This window comes from Artemia sp. Qi Xiang Cuo, chromosome 6 (assembly GCF_049724085.1).
Source record: "Artemia sp. Qi Xiang Cuo chromosome 6, ASM4972408v1, whole genome shotgun sequence".
Taxonomy (NCBI): Eukaryota; Metazoa; Arthropoda; class Branchiopoda; order Anostraca; family Artemiidae; genus Artemia; species Artemia sp. Qi Xiang Cuo.
Genome location: NC_142799.1, coordinates 23,140,555 through 23,162,705, shown reverse-complemented (window position 1 = coordinate 23,162,705; position 22,151 = coordinate 23,140,555). Strand labels below are relative to the sequence as shown.

Genomic DNA, 22,151 nt, shown 5'->3' with positions numbered 1-22,151 from the left:
GAGATCCTACCAGACAGTGAACTGATCTGACTAAAATAATGAATTTATATATATATATATATATATATATATATATATATATATATATATATATATATATATATATATATATATATGCATTAGAGATCCTACCAGACAGTGAACTGATCTGAGTAAAATAATGAATTTACTATTGTAGACTTTAAATTAGTGAATGGTTGTACACTAGATATTTTCTTAGAGAAATAAGTGGTCTTATTTTCTTAGAGAAATAAGTAGTCTACCCCCTTTTCTTGCTCCCTGATTTCTGTGCTACAGTAGAATTTTGCTAGTTTTATCAGTATTGACATTAGTGCCTGATTTCAACCTGGAATTTATATAATAGTAATTACAATAGTAATTTAGAACTTGCTGTTTGATGAATTTGAAGGCCAGCAGCAATGCAGGCCTTACAAGGAGAAGGAAATGTAATTCCAACTGTCTTTCTGTAAAGTTAAAGAACTTCTATATCTGTACTGCATGTAAAATGTCTACAGTAATTTCGACTAAGAAATCTAACGTCAGAATCACTTCTGTGGTTAACATGCTGTTCAATTGGAGTGTCAACAAATGATAGTTGCCCTTTTATCTGGATAAATTGTGTAAGGACGAATCAGTGTTATGAAACAATGATTATATTTAAACATTGAATTGGGATAAACGGCATTAATCCTCTTAGTGACCTTATGTTTATGAATCAAATCCGTTTCTACCTACAAAACTGAAGGGAAGAGATTGAAACCTGTATAATCTTTGGAAGTAGAAGAAGTTGTAAAGGTGCCATGTAGTTCCTTAACAGGCTATCCAAAGACACATGTCGATTTAAAAAGTGTATTTTGAGGCGCGCATTTTCCAACTAACTTTCAAAGACCGTCTGATCAAAATATAGGGTAGAGGGCATTACTCATAACCTCTTTTCATTTGGAGTGTATATTTGACCAAAAGGTACAAAAAGTGCACTGATGGAGCAACAGCTCCCCTACTATTCCTCTTGGCTTCTTATCTGTGCATCTTTTTATCGCTATGTTCAACTGTGATACATTATATAGAAACCAAATTGAGTTTTTGTGTTGTAAATGATGCACAAACTAAAAGTTTATAGTATAAAAAAATAAAAAAAGGTAAACTTGCTCAAAGTTAAAAACAAACCGCCAGTTTTTACAATCTAAGAACTTCATGAAACCTCTTTCAAATGTTAACCCGTTTCAAAATGGATACTTGGGTCACAGATTGTTCCCATTTCTCTTTGGTCTAACAAATACTAAGAATAATCAGTCAAAATCCAATTTAGAGTTGGATTATCAACATTTGGTGAGTTATTTCAGATTATTTTGTAAAAGTTGATTTACATATGCTTGGCACAAACTGCTTTTCACAAACGTATAAACTTTCGAATCGTCAGCGAACCTTTTATGACCATTGTACCATTTGAAGCAAAAAATATTTTTTATTATTTTTTTTTTTTTTCAATGAAGGCACAATAAAATTGTAATAAAATTAGTATCATTGCAAAGTTTTCTAAACTCATCGAACATACTTCAACTAAATTATTACAAAACAGTATAACAATAAGTATTCAACAATGTCGTACACGGGCTCAATTATTGGGGGAGAGAGTCAAACCCTTTTTGTTTTCTGAGAAGAGGAGGATCAAAATCAGAAACTAAATTATTTTGAGGCGAAAATTGTTCTAATTTTCTTGAATGGGTGTCCTTTGAATCTATTTTGGGAAAGGGGAAATTCATTCACCACTTATTGTATGTATATATGCTCTAGGCTCTGATAATATACCCTTGGAATTGGAGTTTCGAACTTACAGAGTAAACTACAACAGGAAACAATTGCCTCTACCACAGTTGAGCAATTTGAAATTCAATTAAGCTCTTCTGAATTATACAACAATGAATATGTTTTCTTAATAGGGCAATTAAGTGTTTTCCTATACTGTATATTTATGTTTTGTTGAGCTTTGATGTATTATAAGTCTCTTCTAATGGCCCCTAAAAAAATCAGTTGTCACTGATGGAATCATGGGTTTCTACCTTTTATGTGTCAGACCTCTGTTTGTCTGTACTGTTTGCTCTTGCCTGTACAGAGGGGATGACAATGTTAGGGAATATCTTCAATATTAGTCCAAGAGACCCGCCCCCCCCACTCCCTGAGAAATTGAAAAATAGTTGCTTAAATGATGCACTTTGTTTGTATTCATACCTCTTTCCTTATCCCTCCCCTGGCCCTTTTTTCCTAATCTTTTATAATGGGAGTCTTTTTCTTAATTGGAATACTCTGGGCATGTTTTGATTAAGGTGGTCGTTAGTCTTAGACCCCCACGATGTTTTAAAACAGTTTGTTCTGAAGCTTATTTCGCAATGTTTCCTTGTACTGCATTGCTTCAAGGGCCTTGGACGAGACCTAGACACTTTTTGGTTTTGAATATTTGATCATATGCACTGTTTTAAGTCATAAATGCCTTACGGCCAACATTAGGGTTGAAAAGAAGGACATATTTTTTCCTTTTTTTTTCGCTGGGCCTTCTCCTTTACACATTAATATTATTCTCATTTTAATGTTTCAGCAAAAAAACAATCAGAAACATCACCTTCTATGCTGCCATTGGAATGCTCCTACTTAAACAGATATGCCTTAACCACTTCTATTGGTCAGCTAGTAAGTTGTCATGCTTTTTATTTGATTTTTTTTATTTGTGAAAAATTTTATTTCGTCTAGTATTTTCACAAACAATTAGCCCCTTTTTTGATAAGCACAAGGCTAAGACCTTACTTCTTTTGAAAAAAAAAACACTTTTAAGCCCATGAGACACACACTTAAGGTTAAAAGCTAATAAAGTAAGAAACTAAAAAAAACAGATTTTTGAGGAAACTGCCTTTTTACTGAGTGCAGAAACGAGAATCAGAGAACAAAGATTTTAGATCAACGACTTGACATCTTAGCAAAACATGAGCCTAGTGTGTGCTTTTTTTTATTGGAGGTACATCGAGAGGCTTGATTACTGGGAGGTACAAAAACCCTCCCTCTTCTAGTGCTCCTCCTGGTCACTCCTAGTGTTTCTCCTCTTCCTTGTCTCTGGTTCAGTTATTGGGATTTAGGCAGAGCAAAGAGCAAGAATGGTTCTGGTTCCCCGAAAGAGTATGTTTGGTTTGTTTTTTGTATATTTAAATACCGTTCATTTTGTTTTCTCCTTTGAAAAATACTACCTTGTTCCCTTTCACAAGTAAATCTTAAAGGAACAGTGTAATGCCTGGGCAGCATTGTCAAATCTCTGAAGCTGATATATATTTTTCCCATTTTCCTGAGAATAAGATAGTAAAATTGTTTAACTGATTGTAAAAGAATTTCAGAGCAATTGTCCTACTATTTTCATCACTATTTCCTAAATTTTGTTACCTTTGGCAATCTTAGCTCACAGGTAGTGTTGAGATGCTTAGTTATTGGGGCCTTTAGTTGGCGCATAGACGAGAGGCCTCTGTGTCTTTAAAGTTTCATTTGTTAGGTGGGGTTTCTCAGAATGTTTAATAATTATCTTGGAAGTAAACATTCTAAAAAAAAATGTTTGGAATTTTGTTTTGAAGATAATTTCTGGCCAGCTCGTTTTTATTTGGATTCTAGTTTTATTATCTTATTAATGCTAGTTTTTTAAATCTTGTTTTTAATGCAACTTGTTTGTTTTTTAAACATACCTAACGACATTTTCTCATGCCAAGTCTTTTTTTTAATAACTTTCAAAAGTTTATTCTTGGTAACTTGAATTTCTTTTCTGGTTTGTTTACTTTTTCTGGAGGTTTCTGGAGTTTCTGGAGGTTTGTTATCTGGTTTGTTTAACGGTAATTTTCCTTCTAGAACCAGACAATATTTTTGGCGTGCTGGTTCATATTCTGCAATTAAAATTTGTGCAGTACTCTTAGTAGCTAGGTCGTGCAGGGTTCAAAACAGGACAACCCCAGAATGCCAGCTGCTTCAACTGTAATGGCAACTATTAAGTCTTTATCTAGCAACGTTCGCCTCTCTTTTTGGTTAATATTCCTTCCCATTTTTAACCTACCCCTTCCATAAAAACCACAAACTTCTGATATGATTCCAAACTTTATATGTTCTAGCCAAAGATGATGCCAGAGGTGAAGTAGTATAAAGTAGAAATGTATTTTCTTATGGAAAATATAAGAGTAAAAAAAAAACATGATAAATATAGATCTACCTATGTGGGACCCTTATTGGAAGATCAGTGTATTTTTCCTGACGGAGTTCTTCATAGTAATGTCAGAAAGGAATCCCTCTCCCTTGTAACCATGTATTCTGGTGCATCATATATTTGCTGGGGGGGGGGGGGGAATTAAAGCTCTCCTCTTATTGCAGAAACGTTACCTAATTTAGGAAAATTAGATTTTAAATTGAATATCAAATACTCTAATTGAACCCTTTTAATCACAGAAGTTAAAAAAAAAAATCATCATATTTGAAATAACCCTAGACATTGTATTAAAAACAAACGTAAATTAAATAAAAAATGTTGTGAGATGAAGGTAAACGACAACATTACAACTTAATACTAACAGAAAATTATCCTGTATATAAGGGAGTCTCTGCCGCTCTCTTCGATCTTTCCCTCTATATAATGAAGTTTTACTTTTACTTGGTACTTCAAATTACGTAAAAATGGTTATTGCTCGAAAATACAAATGGCTTTTCCGATTCGCCTGTGTTTTATACAATATAACTATTAGCGCAATTATTAGCTACATATTTAGTACCTGTTGTATGTTTGTTTGCTATGATTGTTTATTTAATTTCTGTTCGTTTTGGGTCTCATTTATTCTTTAATTCTAAAAGATCTTTGTTCGTTTTAAGCTTGATTTGCATATTACCTTTTACTCGTTTTAAGATTTATTTATTTATATTAGTACCTGTTGTATGTTTGTTTGCTATTATTGTTTATTTAATTTCTGTTCGTTTTGGGTTTCATTTGTTATTTAATACTAATTTCAGGTCGTTATGAGTTTAAGTTATTATAGATTTTTATTTCTGCTGATCGTAAATTTAATATGACCTTTACTTTTGTTTGAAAAACTACTTTTTTGGATTTTTTTTTTTTTTAATAATCCCTGTTCGTTTTGACTGCCAAAGTTTCAAGCTTTTCATCATTCCCCATTTCAGAATCTTCTTTTTTTTTCAACATCAAAGCTTCATCAAAGTATCAAAACTAGTATTAAAGTAACAATATAGAAACAAAGTATATAAGTTAAAAAAGTATCAAAGTAAACAAAGTTTCTAAGTAACAATAAGCGACTTCCATAACTTACACTGCTTACCCCGGGGGTTGGGGGGGGGGGGTTCAACCCCGGAGGCATAGTTTTTGGACTTCGGACAAATTTGAACAAAATGGCTATCATAAATTGCTGACCGGATGCATTTGGGAAAAGAGGGTAGGGGTGGGGCCGGTTGCCATTTGATAATTTTTTACTCTTAAAAAAGAACTAGAACTTTAAATTTCCAATCGAAAGAGCCCCCTGCAAATTTAATACAACCACCCCTTCCGCAAAAACCTTATATGATAACAATGGGCAACTTGCATCACTTCTAGCCCTTGCCTCGAGGGCGGGGGGTATCAAACCCGGAATCTTAGTTATTTGACATTTAGACTATTGCCTCGGGGGGGGGGGGTTTGATCCCGGAAGCATTTCAATATGATCTATGGATAATTTTAAACAAAATGGCTATCTCAAAATTTTCGATCAGATGCATTTTGGGAAAAAGGGGAGCGGGGGAGGCTACTTGCTCTCCAATTACTTTTGACTGTTAAAAAGGGCATTGCAGCTTCCCTTTTCTAATCAAATGAGCCAAATCCAAATTTAAACAACGACGCTTTCCATAAATCTTATATACCCCTGGGGCATAAATTAAGACCCTTGCCCTGGGACTCTGGGGGGCTATGTCAACCCTGGAGGCATTGTTGTATGATGTTCGGACTATATTTTTTTAACAAAATGGTTCTCAAAATTTCGGTTGGATGCATTTGGAGCAGAAAGCGTGGGGGGGGGGGGGTAGTTGCCTTTTGGTGACTTTTGACTCCTAAAAAGTGAAATAGAACTTTCAATTTCTAATCAGATGACTCTTCCTAAGTTTATACGACCACCCCTTCCATAAAAACTTTATACGTCCCCGGGAGATAATTTACAATCCCCACTTCCGGGCTCTGGGGATTGTGTCAACCCTAGAGTCACTGTTATATAATGTTGAGACTTTTTTGAACAAAAAGGCTGTCTCAAAATTTTGATTGAATTTATTTGGGGAAAAGAGAACGTGGGAGGGAGGGGGCTAGTTTCCCTCCAATCACTTTTGATTCTTAAACAGGGAACTAGAAATTTCAATTACCAGTCAAATGTGCCTACTCCAAACCCGGAGTTTTTGTTATCTCATCTTTAGACTACTTTGAACAAAATGGCTATATCAAAATTTTTATCGGATGAATTTGGGGAAATGTGGGCGTCGGGGGGGAAGGGGCGGGGCTAGTTGTCTTTCGATCACTTTTGACTCTTAAAAGGGCACTAGAACTTCGGATTTTCAATCAAATAGCCCCTTTTGAAGTTTATGCAACCATATCTTCTACCTGGGTGTGAGTGTGAGTGAATGAGCGAGTGTGAGCCTCCCTGTGAATGTGACAGTTTATATGACGACCCCTACCATAAAAATCTTATATGCCCCTGGGACATAACTTATAACACTTACCCACGGGCTTTGGAGGGTTGTGTTGTCCCCGCAGTTACTATTATCTGATCTTTGGACTAATTTGAACAAAATGGCTTTTGAAGTTTTTACGACCATTCCTTCCATATGAAGTGCCTCTGAGAAAAAAAAAGTAATAATAACTAATAATAAAACATTGAAGGCTTGTGGCCTTTACTATAGGCAACTTTATAGCGTTGCCTTTGATAGACAGTATGCCTAACCCACATCAAGAAATTGCAGTGGAGGAGGAGAGTGATTTCGATTTCACCCCTACAAATAATAACTGACCCTCCCCCCAGATATTTTGTGCAAATATTTGGCCCTAGGGGCAAATTTCACCATGGACCAAATCGGTGTTATTTCAAGTAACGTTATATTTTACCTTTTTTCAGCCACAGCCGGTTCGTCATTTCACATTGAAAAGAAAACCAAAATCTCAAGCTTTAAGGGGCGAATTGCTACAAAAATCAGCTGATCTTCAGAATAATGTGAAGAAAAATCCTGTGCCCACTGTACCACTCAGGACCAGAGGTTTGCCCAGAAAGATGACTGATACGAGTAAGCATATTATGCTCAAGTAGAGCTATTGGAATCTAGGACAAATGTTGTTTGTTCTTCTCCTTTTCTTCCCTTTCAGGGCTGATCAGGGCTGAATGAAACAGATGGCAGCACTGGGAAAACTACAACATCTTTTTGAAAGATTGGTTTATACTGAAAGTTGTGTAAAAGAGAACGCCGGATTTGAAAAAGCCTAAATGAAATTGCAATTTCGGAATTTTAATTCGTTCCCTTACGAGGCTACAGGGTTTCTCGGGACAAGTCGGACAGAGTTGAACCCTGAAATAAATAGTTAATTTTATTAATTTAAAATTTATATGGGATTTTAATAGACTGGAATAAAAGCTACTTTAATGTCATAATATCCCAGGAATAGAAAAGCTGATGGGCGTGCATTTGCTTTGAACAATATAATCGTCAGTGGAAATGTCTTTAATAAAAAACATTTGCACTTTTCTTGTTATTGGCTATTTTATTAAAGCAATTTTGAAACACCTCATAAAGCTTCATAGGCTCATTTTCAGCTGCAGCCATCATTAATTCACTTCTATTTTATAAGGAAGTTGAAAAAAAACTTATTTGTTGTTGTTGGCAACATTGTTATTGCATGTTTTATTATCATTGAAGTTATGTCTTTATACTGTGATTTTGTTTTCCGGACTAATATTTGTGGTGTAGATTCGAATATGTGGGGTAAATTCGATTAATAGTAGATCCTGATCCGGTGTTCTTTTTCAGACACACTTTATGAAAAAACATCAACTGAAAGTATATCTTTCAAAATAAAGAAAAAAAGACATAAGGGAAAGCTTGTGACCCCCCCCCCCCCCCCTATTAAAATCATAGGCCAGGTCGTAATATAAATAATGAAAACAGATCTTTGATCTGTTAAAATGAATGACCAGTTAAGGGCCAAATCCATATTGTACCTGTTTCTGTTTTATTCTTTTTTTCTAGATTATCTCAATCTAGATTTTACATTCGAACATTCGAAATCCAGTCATTGCCCTATTTTTGTACCATTGTTTCAATGATGTTCTCAAACCATAATTCTCCGGAAAATAATTGATTAGCCACCCCTCCACCCAGTTTAGATAGTTGAACGCAAATTCGGATTTGCTCACTATCGAAAATTAGAATTAATCAAAATTTGGTGCCAGTAATCTCATTCTGAATTGGCCTTAACCAATGAGCACCAAGTTTCCCTTGAAAAGAAGAAGGGCCTTCTGGATTTTCAATCCCTGACTATACAGATATTATTATAGTTATTATGAAAACGTAAATGGGGTTATAGATGAATCAAAAGGACTTAAGTAATATTTTAGCTGAAACATTTATTTCCATCTTCTTCTTTTTTCTATCTGTATGAACTAGTTGTTACTCTACTGATGAATATTTTTAATATATAGCATTTACAGTATTCAACTCATTCTATTTAGTGCTTAGCAACTGGAGTATAGATGGCTACTGGGTTCCTTGTAGTTCCTATCATATAGTGAAACGACTAGTTCCAGACGGTTCTATAAGCTGTGAGTCGCTCCAATATTTCCAACCCCATGTCATGTATGTATCTGATGGCTATGTTTTTATGATCCCAGTACTCATGGCTATGCACAATTTTCATTATCATACAGATATGCATAGATATGTCATGTTTGCTGGATTCTTACTGCAGTTCAAGGTCATTTTCTCAGTTGATAAGCTTTTTGTTTTCAACTCCAGGCTTCGTCAGTATGGGATAGGGACTCTTTCGCATATCAAATGGGCAATGTTGCTGTGGGCCTCTCAAATGTTACTGTGTTCTAAATATTTGCTGCAATCAGTTGTAATGATTGCAATTTGTATTTTTGTATTAATAACTGCTCTGAGTTTAGAAAAATAATATTTAAATAGCAAATGGAATAATAGTGAAGAATAATACTCAAGACTAAAATTTAATCGAGAACTCAGACAAACATTGAAGTTAAATATTTTCTTTTCTTTTTACTTATTTGCTCATAATACCTATTGTGACGTAGATTTACCTTCCTCTTGTAGTTTTTTTTCTTATCACTGAACTTTTTTTCTTAAAATTATTATTTTCAAATTATTCAATGAACTTGATAGCCTTATTCCTATAAAATATGAACCAGAAATGGATTCTTTTTAGTGAATTGAAAGTCTTTACAAAAAGAATATGTTATTCCATTGTACACATTTTACTTAAAAGATAGTTTTAATGAGGTGTAGTCAAATGTAGGGCATTCTATTTCATTCAAGTGCCTGTATCTCAAAAGCTACTTTTCTGTGTTCTGACCTTCAGACTTTTAATTTCATAAAAATACACATTACGAAATACAGACATTAAAGAAAATACAGACATTACGAATGTCTGTTAAGCCCTGTGCTTAACATATGTTTAACTCATAATAAAACAAACGTCTCAACCCTTTTTGTCTGTTGAAAAACAAGAAATATTTTATCCCTACGGAATGCAACGATAATGATATACTAAACTTGTGGAGCCATCTAATGTATCAAATTTACTCTGACAGAGTACAAGACAAGAAAATAAAGACCTGGGTATAAAAATAAATCTTTGGGTAATGGCAAAGTCAAAATTTCTTAAATTGTTTCTATAGGGATAATATTATGTATCCTATATATTATATATATTATAAATTATAAATAGGGATATATTATAAATTTCTTCTACCTCAAATATGTCAGGGACCAAATTATGGTCGTTTATGAGTCAATTCTAGACAAAGCAAAAAAAAAATATTCAATTTGAAAAAGTTGAGCTGGAATTGGAGATGCTTGCCCATGTATACGATCTCAGCTGCTGCTGGCCTGATACAACGACCTTTATAGTCGAGAAGCCTGTTGGTAATTAACAAAAAGAAATTACACATTGCCCCAAAATTTGATACAAAATATGATGATAGATTACTAAAATTTTATCTGTCCAAGAAATGTGATTTTTCGACGAAGACAGGCTATTTGTCCTATTGAAATCATTATTATTTCAAATCATTTTGATAGGCTTCCCGACGATAGGAACCAGGTTTTTTTACTGGAAAAAAAAAATCCTGCTTTTCTGCAGGAGTAGAAATTTTCATCTTCAAAATGGAACCTGAAAACAAAATTTATCTACGACTTGATGTCTTGTTTGAAAGAAAGTCTCCTAGGAATGTTAAATTTTATGTCTCTATATAATTTTTCTTCATTTTAGCTCAGAATAGTTACTACAAAGTCAAAGACTTGTGGAATTAAAGCTGACATCAGAAGCAAAAATAAGTTAAAAGTTTGAATTTTTGACAGGGTAGAATATCTTTGCTGAAACGCATACTGCCTGTGTAATTTGAACGGATCGGACAGTACATTTATCATTATGTCCTTTGGCAATCGTGCAATTCTCGCATAACCAACTTCCCTTGAACATACAACCACCGAGGATATATGGGACATTTCACTTGGAAGAGAAAGTAAAATCCCCTGGAAGAAAAATTTTATTGCTCTAATACCCCAATATATATTTATTTTTTGGAACTTACTTCATTCTCTTTCTAGCACCATTAAAAGGTATTCCAAGTAAGTTTGGTTTTGGCTCATTGAGTCGTCTTAGCTCTGCACCAACAACTACCACCCCAGAGGCGAGATCGAGGGTTTCTTCTCGACCAATTGCAGGCAAGAAAGAGGTTGGTGTTAAATTGCTTGATATAAATGAGCAACCCCTTGGCTATGCTGCTATGAAGAAGAGGAAGAAGCAACAAGGTAGGCTCACCCTCTTCACTTTCCCTCTCTTCTCTTTTTCCTCTTCTCTCTTTCTCCTTTTCTTCCTCTCTCTTTCAAATTTTTTCATCTAAGTATGTATCCCTCTATCTCTTTTAATTCGTAAGTAAATTTATTTCAAAAAGAAGTTTTCCTATAGTTCTGGCTGATCTGTCTAGTATCTATGTTTTGATCCTTTATATTTTTATTTTGTAGTCTGCTAAACTTGTAATGATTGGGTTTAGAGCAGCATTTCTTAAATTTTGTTATCTTATCATTAATTGTTCGCGAAAAGTAAAATGAAATTATTATAATAAAGATCTTATTCTTTAAAAAAAAAAAATATCAACATCAATATAAGTCAAATGTACCTGTTCGTAATCTGGAATGATTAAGTTATGGCTATTATAGCTTAGACATCTGGTTAATTTTGCAAAAATTGGTCAAGTCTGGCCAATAAAAAGATCAATTGGTGAGCAGTGTTTCAACCTTTAAGCTGAATTTTTCGAAATTTAATAGATTTTGGGCTTGTATTGATTGTATCTGGCAATGCTGTACTTTTATTTTGCAGGGAAGGATTGGATTTTGAGGACGGACTAGAAAGAAAGGGTTAGGGGCATACATAGGCTAGTCTTAAAATAAAGCACCTTTGAGAGGTTTCTTAATTGAATTCCAAATTTATTATAACGAAAAAACTGCGAGTCGTGAGAAAGCTAATTGTGTTTTTGAATTTGATGAGCATGTAAGATTAGATATTTGTTTCGAAAAATTGCTGTCACAAGCCCCGAAGGGCTGAATTCTCATTTGAAGGTCAGTAAACAAAAACACGACAAACAAAAGCTAACAAAAAAACAACGAAAAACTTGAAACCTGACAAAAGAATGCAAAATAAAATTGTTGGAATGAAAGTCATTGGGTAAAATATTGGGTACTATTGAAATGCCAGTTCTTAGATGAATAGCACAGAGAAATTATTGTATTTGGAAAGAGAATACCGGAAAGGGAAAATCGAATACCGTAATGGGTTTACTTGTCCCAATGTAAGTCACGCCTGTTTCCACGGGGAGGATTTTCGTGTTGCATGTAAACAAGGTTTTGTATGCATTTTGTAACAAGTTTAAACGAATTTTCGATGCGTTTCGTTATGATTTTTGGTACCCTCCTCGTTTTAGTACTGCGTAATCATTTGATACTACGATTTTTGGTACTCATAATCGTTGTCTCAAATGATAATTCGTCAGAAAAAAGTATAAATGGATCCGAACATGTTAAAATATGAAAACGAGTAAGCTTGGAAAAAAAATGTATCTAAAGAATTAAAAAGGAAAAAGGTAAAAGAAAGAGCGCACCTATGCAAAACTTGGACAACAAATTCCTTAATTCCTAAACATATCACAAAATTCCTCTGCATCTATATCGAAGCTTTCATAGGCCAAGATTGTTTTCAGTTGAATAAGTGAATACGGATAAATGCAGTTTTGTGCTTATAAAAGACAGTTTTTGAAATAATAAAAATGGTCCCAGTCTTGAGATATATGCACTAAAATGATAATCAAAGCGTGTCATAGTTTCTTGAAATATAGATATTGATACTTTTTTAAATTTATCTGACCAATCATAACAGATAAGAAATTAAATCAATATCAGTGAAAAAAATGGCAGACCAATGACCTATGTACCGGTCGCTACATCGGTCTCAGACCGATGCTCATGGTCTATCCTCAGTGCCGAAAATAGAATGGAAAAGAAGAATTATAAAGTGTATACCTAAGTGTAATCTAAGATCAAAAGGAAATGTAAAAAAAAGTTGAAATATCAAACATTGTTCAAATCTTTGAAAAAAGGTAAAATGTGATGCATAGAGAGAATATTTTCAAAATTACAATGATATTATCTATCTTAATCCTAGCTAATTCCAACTGCTTTTTTAATTTTCAAAGCTCGAAACTAATTCCGGTTTCTTAAAACAAATTGGAACAAGGAGTAAAAATTTACATCATGTAAACTTTTGGTAGCTATTATTTTCTTAGTTTCTCCCTTTATTCGTCCTCCTCCTTATCTCCTCGTTTTTGATTTCCTCAGTTTATTTTTTTTTTTTTTGTTTTCCTCCCTCCATGTTTTTTTAGACCCGAAGACGGACCATGACCATCGGTCCACAATATCTGGCATTTTTCGGTCGGTAATATTGCCCTTTCTCTGTTTTTGTTTTTTTATATTTACAGTTCTTAGATTTCCCTTATCCCTGAAGAATTCCAGATTCATCAGATTTTCCAATGCTCTGGCCGGCGTGGAAAAAGTGGGGTAGCATAGTAGCCATGCTACTTGACAGTTTTCATCGCCTAGTGAAATTTGTCGGCAGATTTCGTCAGAAACTGCCAGTGCCTCCATTATTCCCAAATTTGTCGGCAGCTTTTGGAATTTTGTTGAGTTCGGCTTCTGACCACTTTGGAACTTTTTGCATACTCTGGCAATTGTAAGTGGCTAGCTTGCTACTCTTTTTGGAATTCATCTGCATCCCCGCTTTGAATACCTTTCTTCTGAGGTATCGGGTAACTTTGTGGAAGATCTTGCTTCTGTTTGGGATCCCCGAGGAACGTCACTGAAGGAATTCTTAATCTGGTAGAATACTCTTTGTTCTAATCTTTAATTCTCCTTAAGACAAGGCAATAATTCCAAGTTGCCTGTTCTGGATACTTGAATCATAAAAGAGTTTCAACCTTAAATTATCTACTGATGCAATGCCCACTACTTGAATGTTTCTTTAAAAAAACCTTCTGTAAAAAGATGAGGGGTAATCTCTGGTTGGCCAGGCTCTACGAGTATTTTTGGTTGATCGCGTAGTATCTGCACACTTCAATGAACTACCTTAAAAACATCTTGTTGCACAATGGTTATCCCATCAAATACATTCTAAGACCACACTGGCTATATATGACATTTGAAGCAAAGAGTAAGCTCCAAAAGGTTAGATTTTTGTTGTTTTTTTTTTTTTTTTTTTTTAGCACTGAGGACGACTTGGCGGAGGTCCTTGTCGAAATATTTGCTAGTTCTTCGTCTTCATGTTTTGCCACTGGCTCATAAAATCCTCGTTTTCTCACCTTTTTTATTTATTTTTCATTTATTATTTCCTTTCCTCTCTTTGCGTCTTATCCCATCAGTTTTATTGAAGTCATTATAGAAAAAAGAACAAAAATAGTTTAACACCTTAGTTTCTCCCTAAGGATGGCATTCCCATTGAGAATGAAAAATGACAGAATAAACAGCGTTTTTTAGGAGAAAAACTTGCTGAAAAACTGTGAAGTTAGCTCTTAAAAAAAAACTAAAAAAGGGTCCTATTTGGGTAGTGGTATCTGTAGAATATTTTGTTTGTGTGATTGTTTCTATGTTCAGGGGACACAAAGGATTAGGGGTGCCTATGTTCCATATAATAAAACCACATATGCCAATTGCTTCGCAGCATAATGAACATTCTTTAAAATCTGTGCTCACTTAAGTGTCTCAAGTCAAATAAATTCCTACATCAAGGTTTAATGATTCATTCATAGCCTGTATTGTTTTTCAGTTACTTGCTGTTGATTTGATTGATGTTCTTTTAATTTCATTTTGTTTATGTTTGCATTTCCTTTTGTGTATTTTATTCCGTTGGCATTTTTTCTTTGTTGTGCGTTTAGGCCGGTTGAGCTGAGGACATCACCGAATTATTTTCATCGTTTTCCAGTTTTACTAGCTGAGAAATTTTTGTCGTTTATTTTTGAGTTTTTTAATGCGTCATATTTATTATAATTTTATTTGACAGCTATTCCCAATTTCTTTTATAATATTCCATTGCTGACAGAACTGCCTTGGAGTTTACGGGTAATGGGAGGAGGTCAGGGGTTATGATATCTCTTAAGAGGGTCTGAATAGCGATGAAATTAAGTGGTATTTGGCACAGAGGGGTGATTTTTTTAGCATTTAGATAAAGGAGGAAGTATTTAGGAAGGGTAGGAGCAATGGAGCGTCTTTACTCATACCTCTTGTGTGGAGGAGCTGGTGGGGGGTTCTGCTTCACTTTATGATCCTTTGCCCCGAATTATTAGATTTAAGGAAATATTTATTTTCAAGCAGGGTGGGGTCAAATGAGTGGTTTCTTTCAACGATGGGTTCGAATGATTTAGGGGCAATTAAAAACATTGCAAAATGTACTGAATTGGGAATGACACGTAAAAAAGAAAAAAAAAACTGTTGGGAAAGGAAATAGGGCGAATGCTTAATATATTATTTATAGTATGAAAGTTGTTTTTTTCTTATATTTTATTTTATAGGCGTTATCAATTATTGTGTTGAGTCGTTTTGAGGAGTATTTTGGTTCTTGTCATGACCGTGTGGATTTTTTGCAAATAATATCTGTTTATCTGTTATTTTTATTTTAATATAGTTTCGTAATAATATTGCTATTAAGATCATACTCAGAGGCATCCGGGTTACCCCCCCCCCCCCCTAGCCTCGAAAATTACAGTTAAAGCTCGTGCTCTTTGGTTATGAAAGGAATAATGAAGACGTAAAATTCTCCTTACACTGTACCCTTCTCCCTTGCACCGAGTCAAAGTTCTCAGTACGGCCTTATAATCTACTACTGACACTTGGCGTTTTTGTGTGTGATAGTCGATGTTAGTAACCTTTATAATTATCTTCTATTGAATATTTTAGAGCTTGAGGCTGCTGCAAAAGCGGCTGAAGCTGCAGCCGCAGTTGCCCCGACTACACCCGAGGAAAAGAAGCAAGAGCCTGCACCAACAATACCAACACCAGATTATGCGGCTGGTCTGCTACCACCTATGACGCCAGCATTCCAACCTCCTTCAAGTCCACCGACGCCAAGTTATGTCCCTTTACCTTCTCCCGCTGCAACAACCTCAGCACAGAGGACAGTCACCAGAATTACTCCACAGCAACCAGCTCATCAGCAACGATTAATTCAAGCTCCGCAGCAACAGCAGCAACACGTTGCTCCTGTTCAACAGGTATGTTTTTATGTTTTTCAATACAGTGCTTTAAGATCTTTTCTAGAGAACAGGAAAATGCTTTTTGGTAAAAAAAAAAGAAGACTGCTGTTAGCGCTTTCTTGGCTTTAATCCTACTAATGTTTTGAGTATGTCAAGGAGAAATATTTGATTCGTTAATTTTGTGGAATTTTGTTGTTGTTCTGATCTACTTAGACTGACCAAACCTTTTTGTAATGCATCATGGCTGTCTCAGTGTTTTTTGTTTGTTTTTTTCGTTTATTTTTAAGATCACAGTGCCTATGCGAGCAATGAAGTGGTTTTCAATGTTGTTGATAGTATTTTTTTTTTTTACTGTCACTACGATTCCAGTTTAAAAGACGTTGTCTTGTCCTTTTGTTCACGTTTAATGATCATGAGAATAGTGTTGTTTTTGCAGTCTCAAAGACGTTGTCTTCTCATTTTGTTCATGTTAAATGAACACGGTAATATTATTTTCTTACAAAGAAAATTTAATTGTCATGGCTGTATATATATATATATATATATATATATATATATATATATATATATATATATATATATATATATATATATATATATATATTATATATATATTTTATATATATTTTATATATATATATATATATATATATATATATATATATATATATATATATATATATATATATATATATATATATATATATATTCTGGATAAATAGGATAATTCCTATTTATCTAGGGATAGCTGGATATTTTCTGGATGGGTACTTTGCTGGATAAAAAGGAATTTTCGTTAGATTAAATTAATCATTACAGATTGATAAAATGCTTTTGTAGTTTAAATAGGTACTTAAATTGCTGAACGGATCTTTAAAGCACATTTTAATTAAATTAAAGAAACAAATGTTCTTAGCAAAAATCAAAGAGTAGTATTTAAAATGAACAAACATGTATCTCATATAAAAAGTCATAATTTTTTACGACAGAAATTACAACGAATAATAAACTCAAACTTGAAGCAAATATAAAGTAACACATAAGAGCTCCAATCTCCCTCAAACTCCCCTAACAACTAATGTGATATGTCCTTTACTGAAAAGGCGATATATGTTTCTTTGAAGTTCTGAACTTCTCCCCTTGATTTGGTCCAAAAAAGGTATTAATTTCTTGAGAACTTGAAATAATTAGACTAAATTAGTCAACATCCATGTTATTCGATTTATTATGACATCATATTTATCATCGGCATCAAATCTAAGGAGAATGGAAATCGACACCAAAAGCGTTGAGGCACCTTAAATCTAACTAGTTTTCTAGAGGGGTATTTATATTTGCTGAAATTTAGATATTTTACAATTTTTTTTATATAAATGAATAAGCTAATAATTATGGCCTCTCCGGATATGAATAGAATAGTACATTTGGTGAAATTGTTTGTTACAATGTTTGTGGTGGCGGTTAGGAATTGTACCGTGAACTGGATGCTAGTTTTTGATTTCTTGTTTTAGTGTATATTTTGCCACCCCCTCGGACAAGTTTTTTACTTCTTGGGGTGGTTTATAATAATTTTTTTTTTTAAATAATGAATTTTTATTTAAATAAATTTTATTATAAATTTGAATGTGATTTTTGTTTGTTTATTTGTTATAAAAAATTTATCTCTCCCTAAAAAAACAGTATTTCTTGACAGCAGATATTAAATTTGGGCTCAATTCCTGAAAATCGCTGCCTTTTGAGTCAGACTCCAAAACCATTATTCTCGAGTAATCAAAGTATTTAGAGAATTGTAATTAATATCTATGTTATTTGATGTCTTAGAATACCATATTTATCATCAAGATCAAACCTAAAGGGAATAATAATTGGCCCAAAATAAGAGTTGTGCTGGTTCTCACCTCAAACCAAGCTAATGTCCTGAGTGGTATTTGTGTATTTCTAATAAGTTGATGTCTTTTCATCAGTGTTTCACTGAGACACTGAACAGTGTTTCAGTAGACTTGAAAAGATATTTTTAGGCCTCAAGTTTGCTTATGGGTTATTTCTCGGAAATAACTCCATTCTGAATTGGCATAAATATTTTGTTATTCTCTTCTGTGCATTTCAAATATTTAGTGAAAAAAATTAATATTTTTTCACTCAAAAGTAAAAAGAAAATATTGGTGAAAAGTATCGCCGAATTATATTAATAAACCTTAACAGTTTATATGAATTATTTTTAAATCGAAAATTTGTTCTGTCGAATTTTACGGTTTATTTTGGGCTATGAAGAAGACAGTTTAAAAAAACAGTGCCATTTTCTTGTAAGCAAGAAAAAATACGTTTTGCATATAATTTTTTTCGGGGATGATTTAAAATTCTTTAACACAATGAGAAAAAAAAGGCTCTCTCCTTACACTTATTTATAAAATCACTTTTCAAAATGAAAATTTTTTGAGAGATGGGGCGGCTGCCAGACCTAATTTTTGTAGTTTCGCCTCATTTTAGTTTTTTTTCTCTCTCATTACTTTTTCAAGTTTTCATTTGTATATGAATCAACTGCTCGTTTTAAGTTTTAAATTTACTCTTTACTTTTTGTTGAAAACTTTGTATTTGATTGCTGTTTGTTTCTCAATTGACGCACTTTTGTTAGAGGCTAATAGTAGTGATGTTTATCGTGATATTTGAAATAATAGCACTTATCTTAGTGACAGCACAGCCCATAGACTTAATCTCTCCTGGTCTTTCCCATCTCCATTAATTTCATCGTCGTGTTCCCGGCTTATTGATTCAGCCCTTTATTTCTTTGAAAACAGGTTCACATGGAGCTAAGTAATTGTGTTTTTCGTGGATTAGGTGCTTGTAGAAAGTCAAAATTCCCAACAACCCCGCATTTGTAACTTATATAACTTTTAAGTGTGATCCCCCAACTAAACATGAAAAATTTCTGTTTTTTTGTATGCTATCTATAAACCTAATATTCCTCACTTGTCAAGTTGTATCCTTGTATAATAAATCATAAAAACTGTATAGCTTGTAAATATTTTTTTTCTCCCGGTGTCAGTTATAGTTAGATGCAAAATAGGAGCCCCAAGGGCATAACTCGATAGATGGACTGATAGCCCACAAAGTTCATCGATATTTTTAATTTTAATGATAGAATTTTAACACTTATACTTTATTAAGCAATATTGGTGTGGTTTAAATTTAACTGTTCACTCTATTTATTTCATTAGCACTGACTGTAATTGAGTAAACCTTGTGGCAGCACGGCGGATTGATGCTCTGCATGACAGTTTGGGGCTCAGGGATCGGTTTCTGCTGCTTCAAGGTGGGGCAACAGGCCTGTTGCCTGTACCCGTAAAAAAGACCCAGCAACTGAAGAGTCAAATCGACGTCCTATGCCCCATCAGTGGATCTGGAGGATCCTACCCTATTTTAACTAAGTGATCCTGAGGGGAAACATGCCTGTATGTACGAGCTAGTTGCTATAGTTACAGTGTTAGCAGTAGTCAGGGTAGAAATAATCGCGCATGTCAGTTATTAAGAACTGGTGATTCCAATTCATTTCGTTGTTTTTTCACGGAATGAAGCTAGTAGAGGAGGATTTGTTACAGCAGCTAATTCTAACTAGTCAAATTGATATTGAATACGAAAGTAAAAAGCGAGACATCATTTCTCCATCAAATTAAAATACCTTGAATGAAAAAAACGATGCGAGAACTACCATAACCTTCTGTGCGCTATTGCTACTGCTGACAACTCGCACCGCTAAGCGTGTAGAGACTAAAACAGCTGTGCACACTCCTCAGCTCCTACAGCTCCAACAGCTCCTATAAAGCTACCACGTTTAAGTATTTCTTTTTTGCATGAGCTGTCCCTCCCGTTCCCTATTCAAGGATGCACTGCTTTTCGTTTGACCCTAGCTAGATTACTAAAAAGCGCCTTTTTGACGAATTGTCGTACTTCACACTAAAGAGTGATCAACAGTTTTATTGTTTGCTTTATTACACCAGGCGAGAGTAGATTTGAACCACATTCTCCCTTTACCTTAGTTTTGAACACAACTGTTTGGACTAGTGTCTAAAACTAAAATTAGACAATTGCTCTGAGAAACTTACTTTTTCAAGTAGGTTTAGCATCCAATTTTGCAGCAAGTTTTACTTACCTAACTCGTCTTTTAGGTCGGGATTGAGCTTGAAATAAACTTACATTCCTAGGCATTTTGTCGGAAATAAGCAAGCATGTGCCCTAAATATGGTGGGTTGAAGAAGGAGAGTTCGCCAGTCTGTTTACATCAAATTCCTCAGCTTTTACGGTGATATTGCTGTAGTATTGATACTAGAATTTGTAGTTCTTTAAGTTCAAAGCTGTTTGAAAATTTAACTGTTATTATCTTTTGGTCAGTTTGGTGATTATTCAATCGTTGATTTACTTTTCAGATGTCTTATCCGACTGTTTTAAGACAAGTTGTCACACTACCACATCAACAGCAGCCACAACAGCAAGTTGTTATGCAACAAGCATACGAGCCACAATACACTGAAATGCCCCCTCCCCCAATCCAAACGCAGCAGCCTGTTATACAGCAGCCACCGCCACAACCCCAGGCACAAAAGAAGACAGTGGCACTTATGTTAACGGTAAGCCTGACTGATTATTGTGATATGCAAGGGAGTTACCAGACTGGTTGACCCTTTTTAAGTAAATTCCTCCTTTCCTACATTTCTGTATGTCTGTCGTAAACTCTGAAAATTAACTTCGTATTTTGCTCAATTTAGCAATGCATTTTGCTTTTTGATAGATGAAAGGCTTTTGATAGGAGTTATGAATTTTATGTTTTAAAATGTCTTTTTCTATGATTCTTCTGGTTTTATTACCAGTTTTTTGGCTTGGCATTTTTTTTTAAATAATAGTAAGTGAACGCCTCCGAAAACCTTAGCCCCAATTTCGGGGTTCACCACGATTGTAATCATTATTTTGTCCGTAGTCCTTAAAGCCTGTCCTACCCTTTAGAAAAAAAAACAAGAATAAAAAAAAGTTTAGTCTTTGTGCACAATAAAAGCCAGTTATGTACCAGATCTTATTATTTTAATGCATAATAGTGTGGTGTAACGTAAGGTTTATTTATGCCGTCCCAATTGTTACTAATAACTGATAATAATAATTTTTGTTATCGGCTAGAAATAGAATTGTCTATTAACGCTAAATGATTCTTGAAAATGCGTTAATTGGGCGGAAAGTATAAAATAGCTTGATATATAAACTGATATGGCGCAGTTGGTTTAATCTCAGCTTGGTAATACTGAACAAGAGCTTGGTAATACTGAGTGGTTTCAACAAACTGCAGTGGTAAGGGAAGGACCTTAGTAGTCAGGAAGCACCATTAAGGACGTTCAATACCAAAAATTTCATTTTGCGAATCTCAGTGTCGGCAACAATCTCAAAGATAAAGGGTCCAGTAGCACATTTTCTCAGCACCACAGGAAGCTTCCTAATCAATTTTGGTATAAATTGATATGGAATCTTAGAGTTGTCAACAGTTCGAAAAGCTAACGAGAGACTAGTTTTAAGGAAACCTATCCTCTCTTACTAATTGTTAAGCAAAATGCTGTCTAATATGTACAGTATGAGTTAATGTGCATCCTGTGTTTCCAAAGATTTTAATCAAGGCAGTTTGCACAACAAGAAACTTCAAAAGATGCCAAATTACTCAATGAGACTATTTTTCAGCTGATTTTTAATTTTAGTTTCCAAGTAGGTATGCTATAATACTTTTAGACACTACCCTTTCCCGAACTTAAAAAGAAAATTTTGCTCTGTTCAATAAAAAAAAAAAACGCTTTGTAATGATGAAAGTTTCATTAAATTTAAATATCTCTATCTCTGGCACAAAACTGGAGAAGTTAAACGTTTTTTCTAAGATTTCCGGGGAAGTAGCTTTTAGTTTTCTGACGTATATTCGGATCGCTTATCCAAGCTATACAAGTTATGGCAAAACAGCCCCTCCAATCTCAATAGTTTGGCCACACAAACTTAAAAAGGCTTGTAATAAACGACATAGGGTGATTCTTTAAGGTATCGAGCGACCTTTATCCAATGCATAGATACATTTTC

At 34.2% G+C, this 22,151-nt stretch overlaps 1 protein-coding gene across 1 annotated transcript in view; it reads left to right on the top strand.

The window, feature by feature from the left end:
* The window catches only part of LOC148951003 (negative elongation factor A-like), a 48,509-nt gene that overhangs the window by 15,804 nt on the left and 10,554 nt on the right, over positions 1 to 22,151 (top strand). The window contains exons 3-7 of the mRNA XM_089090547.1: positions 2,594 to 2,685; positions 7,152 to 7,317; positions 10,870 to 11,073; positions 15,760 to 16,073; positions 20,477 to 20,677. Of these exons, the coding sequence (XP_088946673.1) occupies positions 2,594 to 2,685; positions 7,152 to 7,317; positions 10,870 to 11,073; positions 15,760 to 16,073; positions 20,477 to 20,677 (977 nt within the window). The remainder of the gene's footprint in view (positions 1 to 2,593; positions 2,686 to 7,151; positions 7,318 to 10,869; positions 11,074 to 15,759; positions 16,074 to 20,476; positions 20,678 to 22,151) is intronic.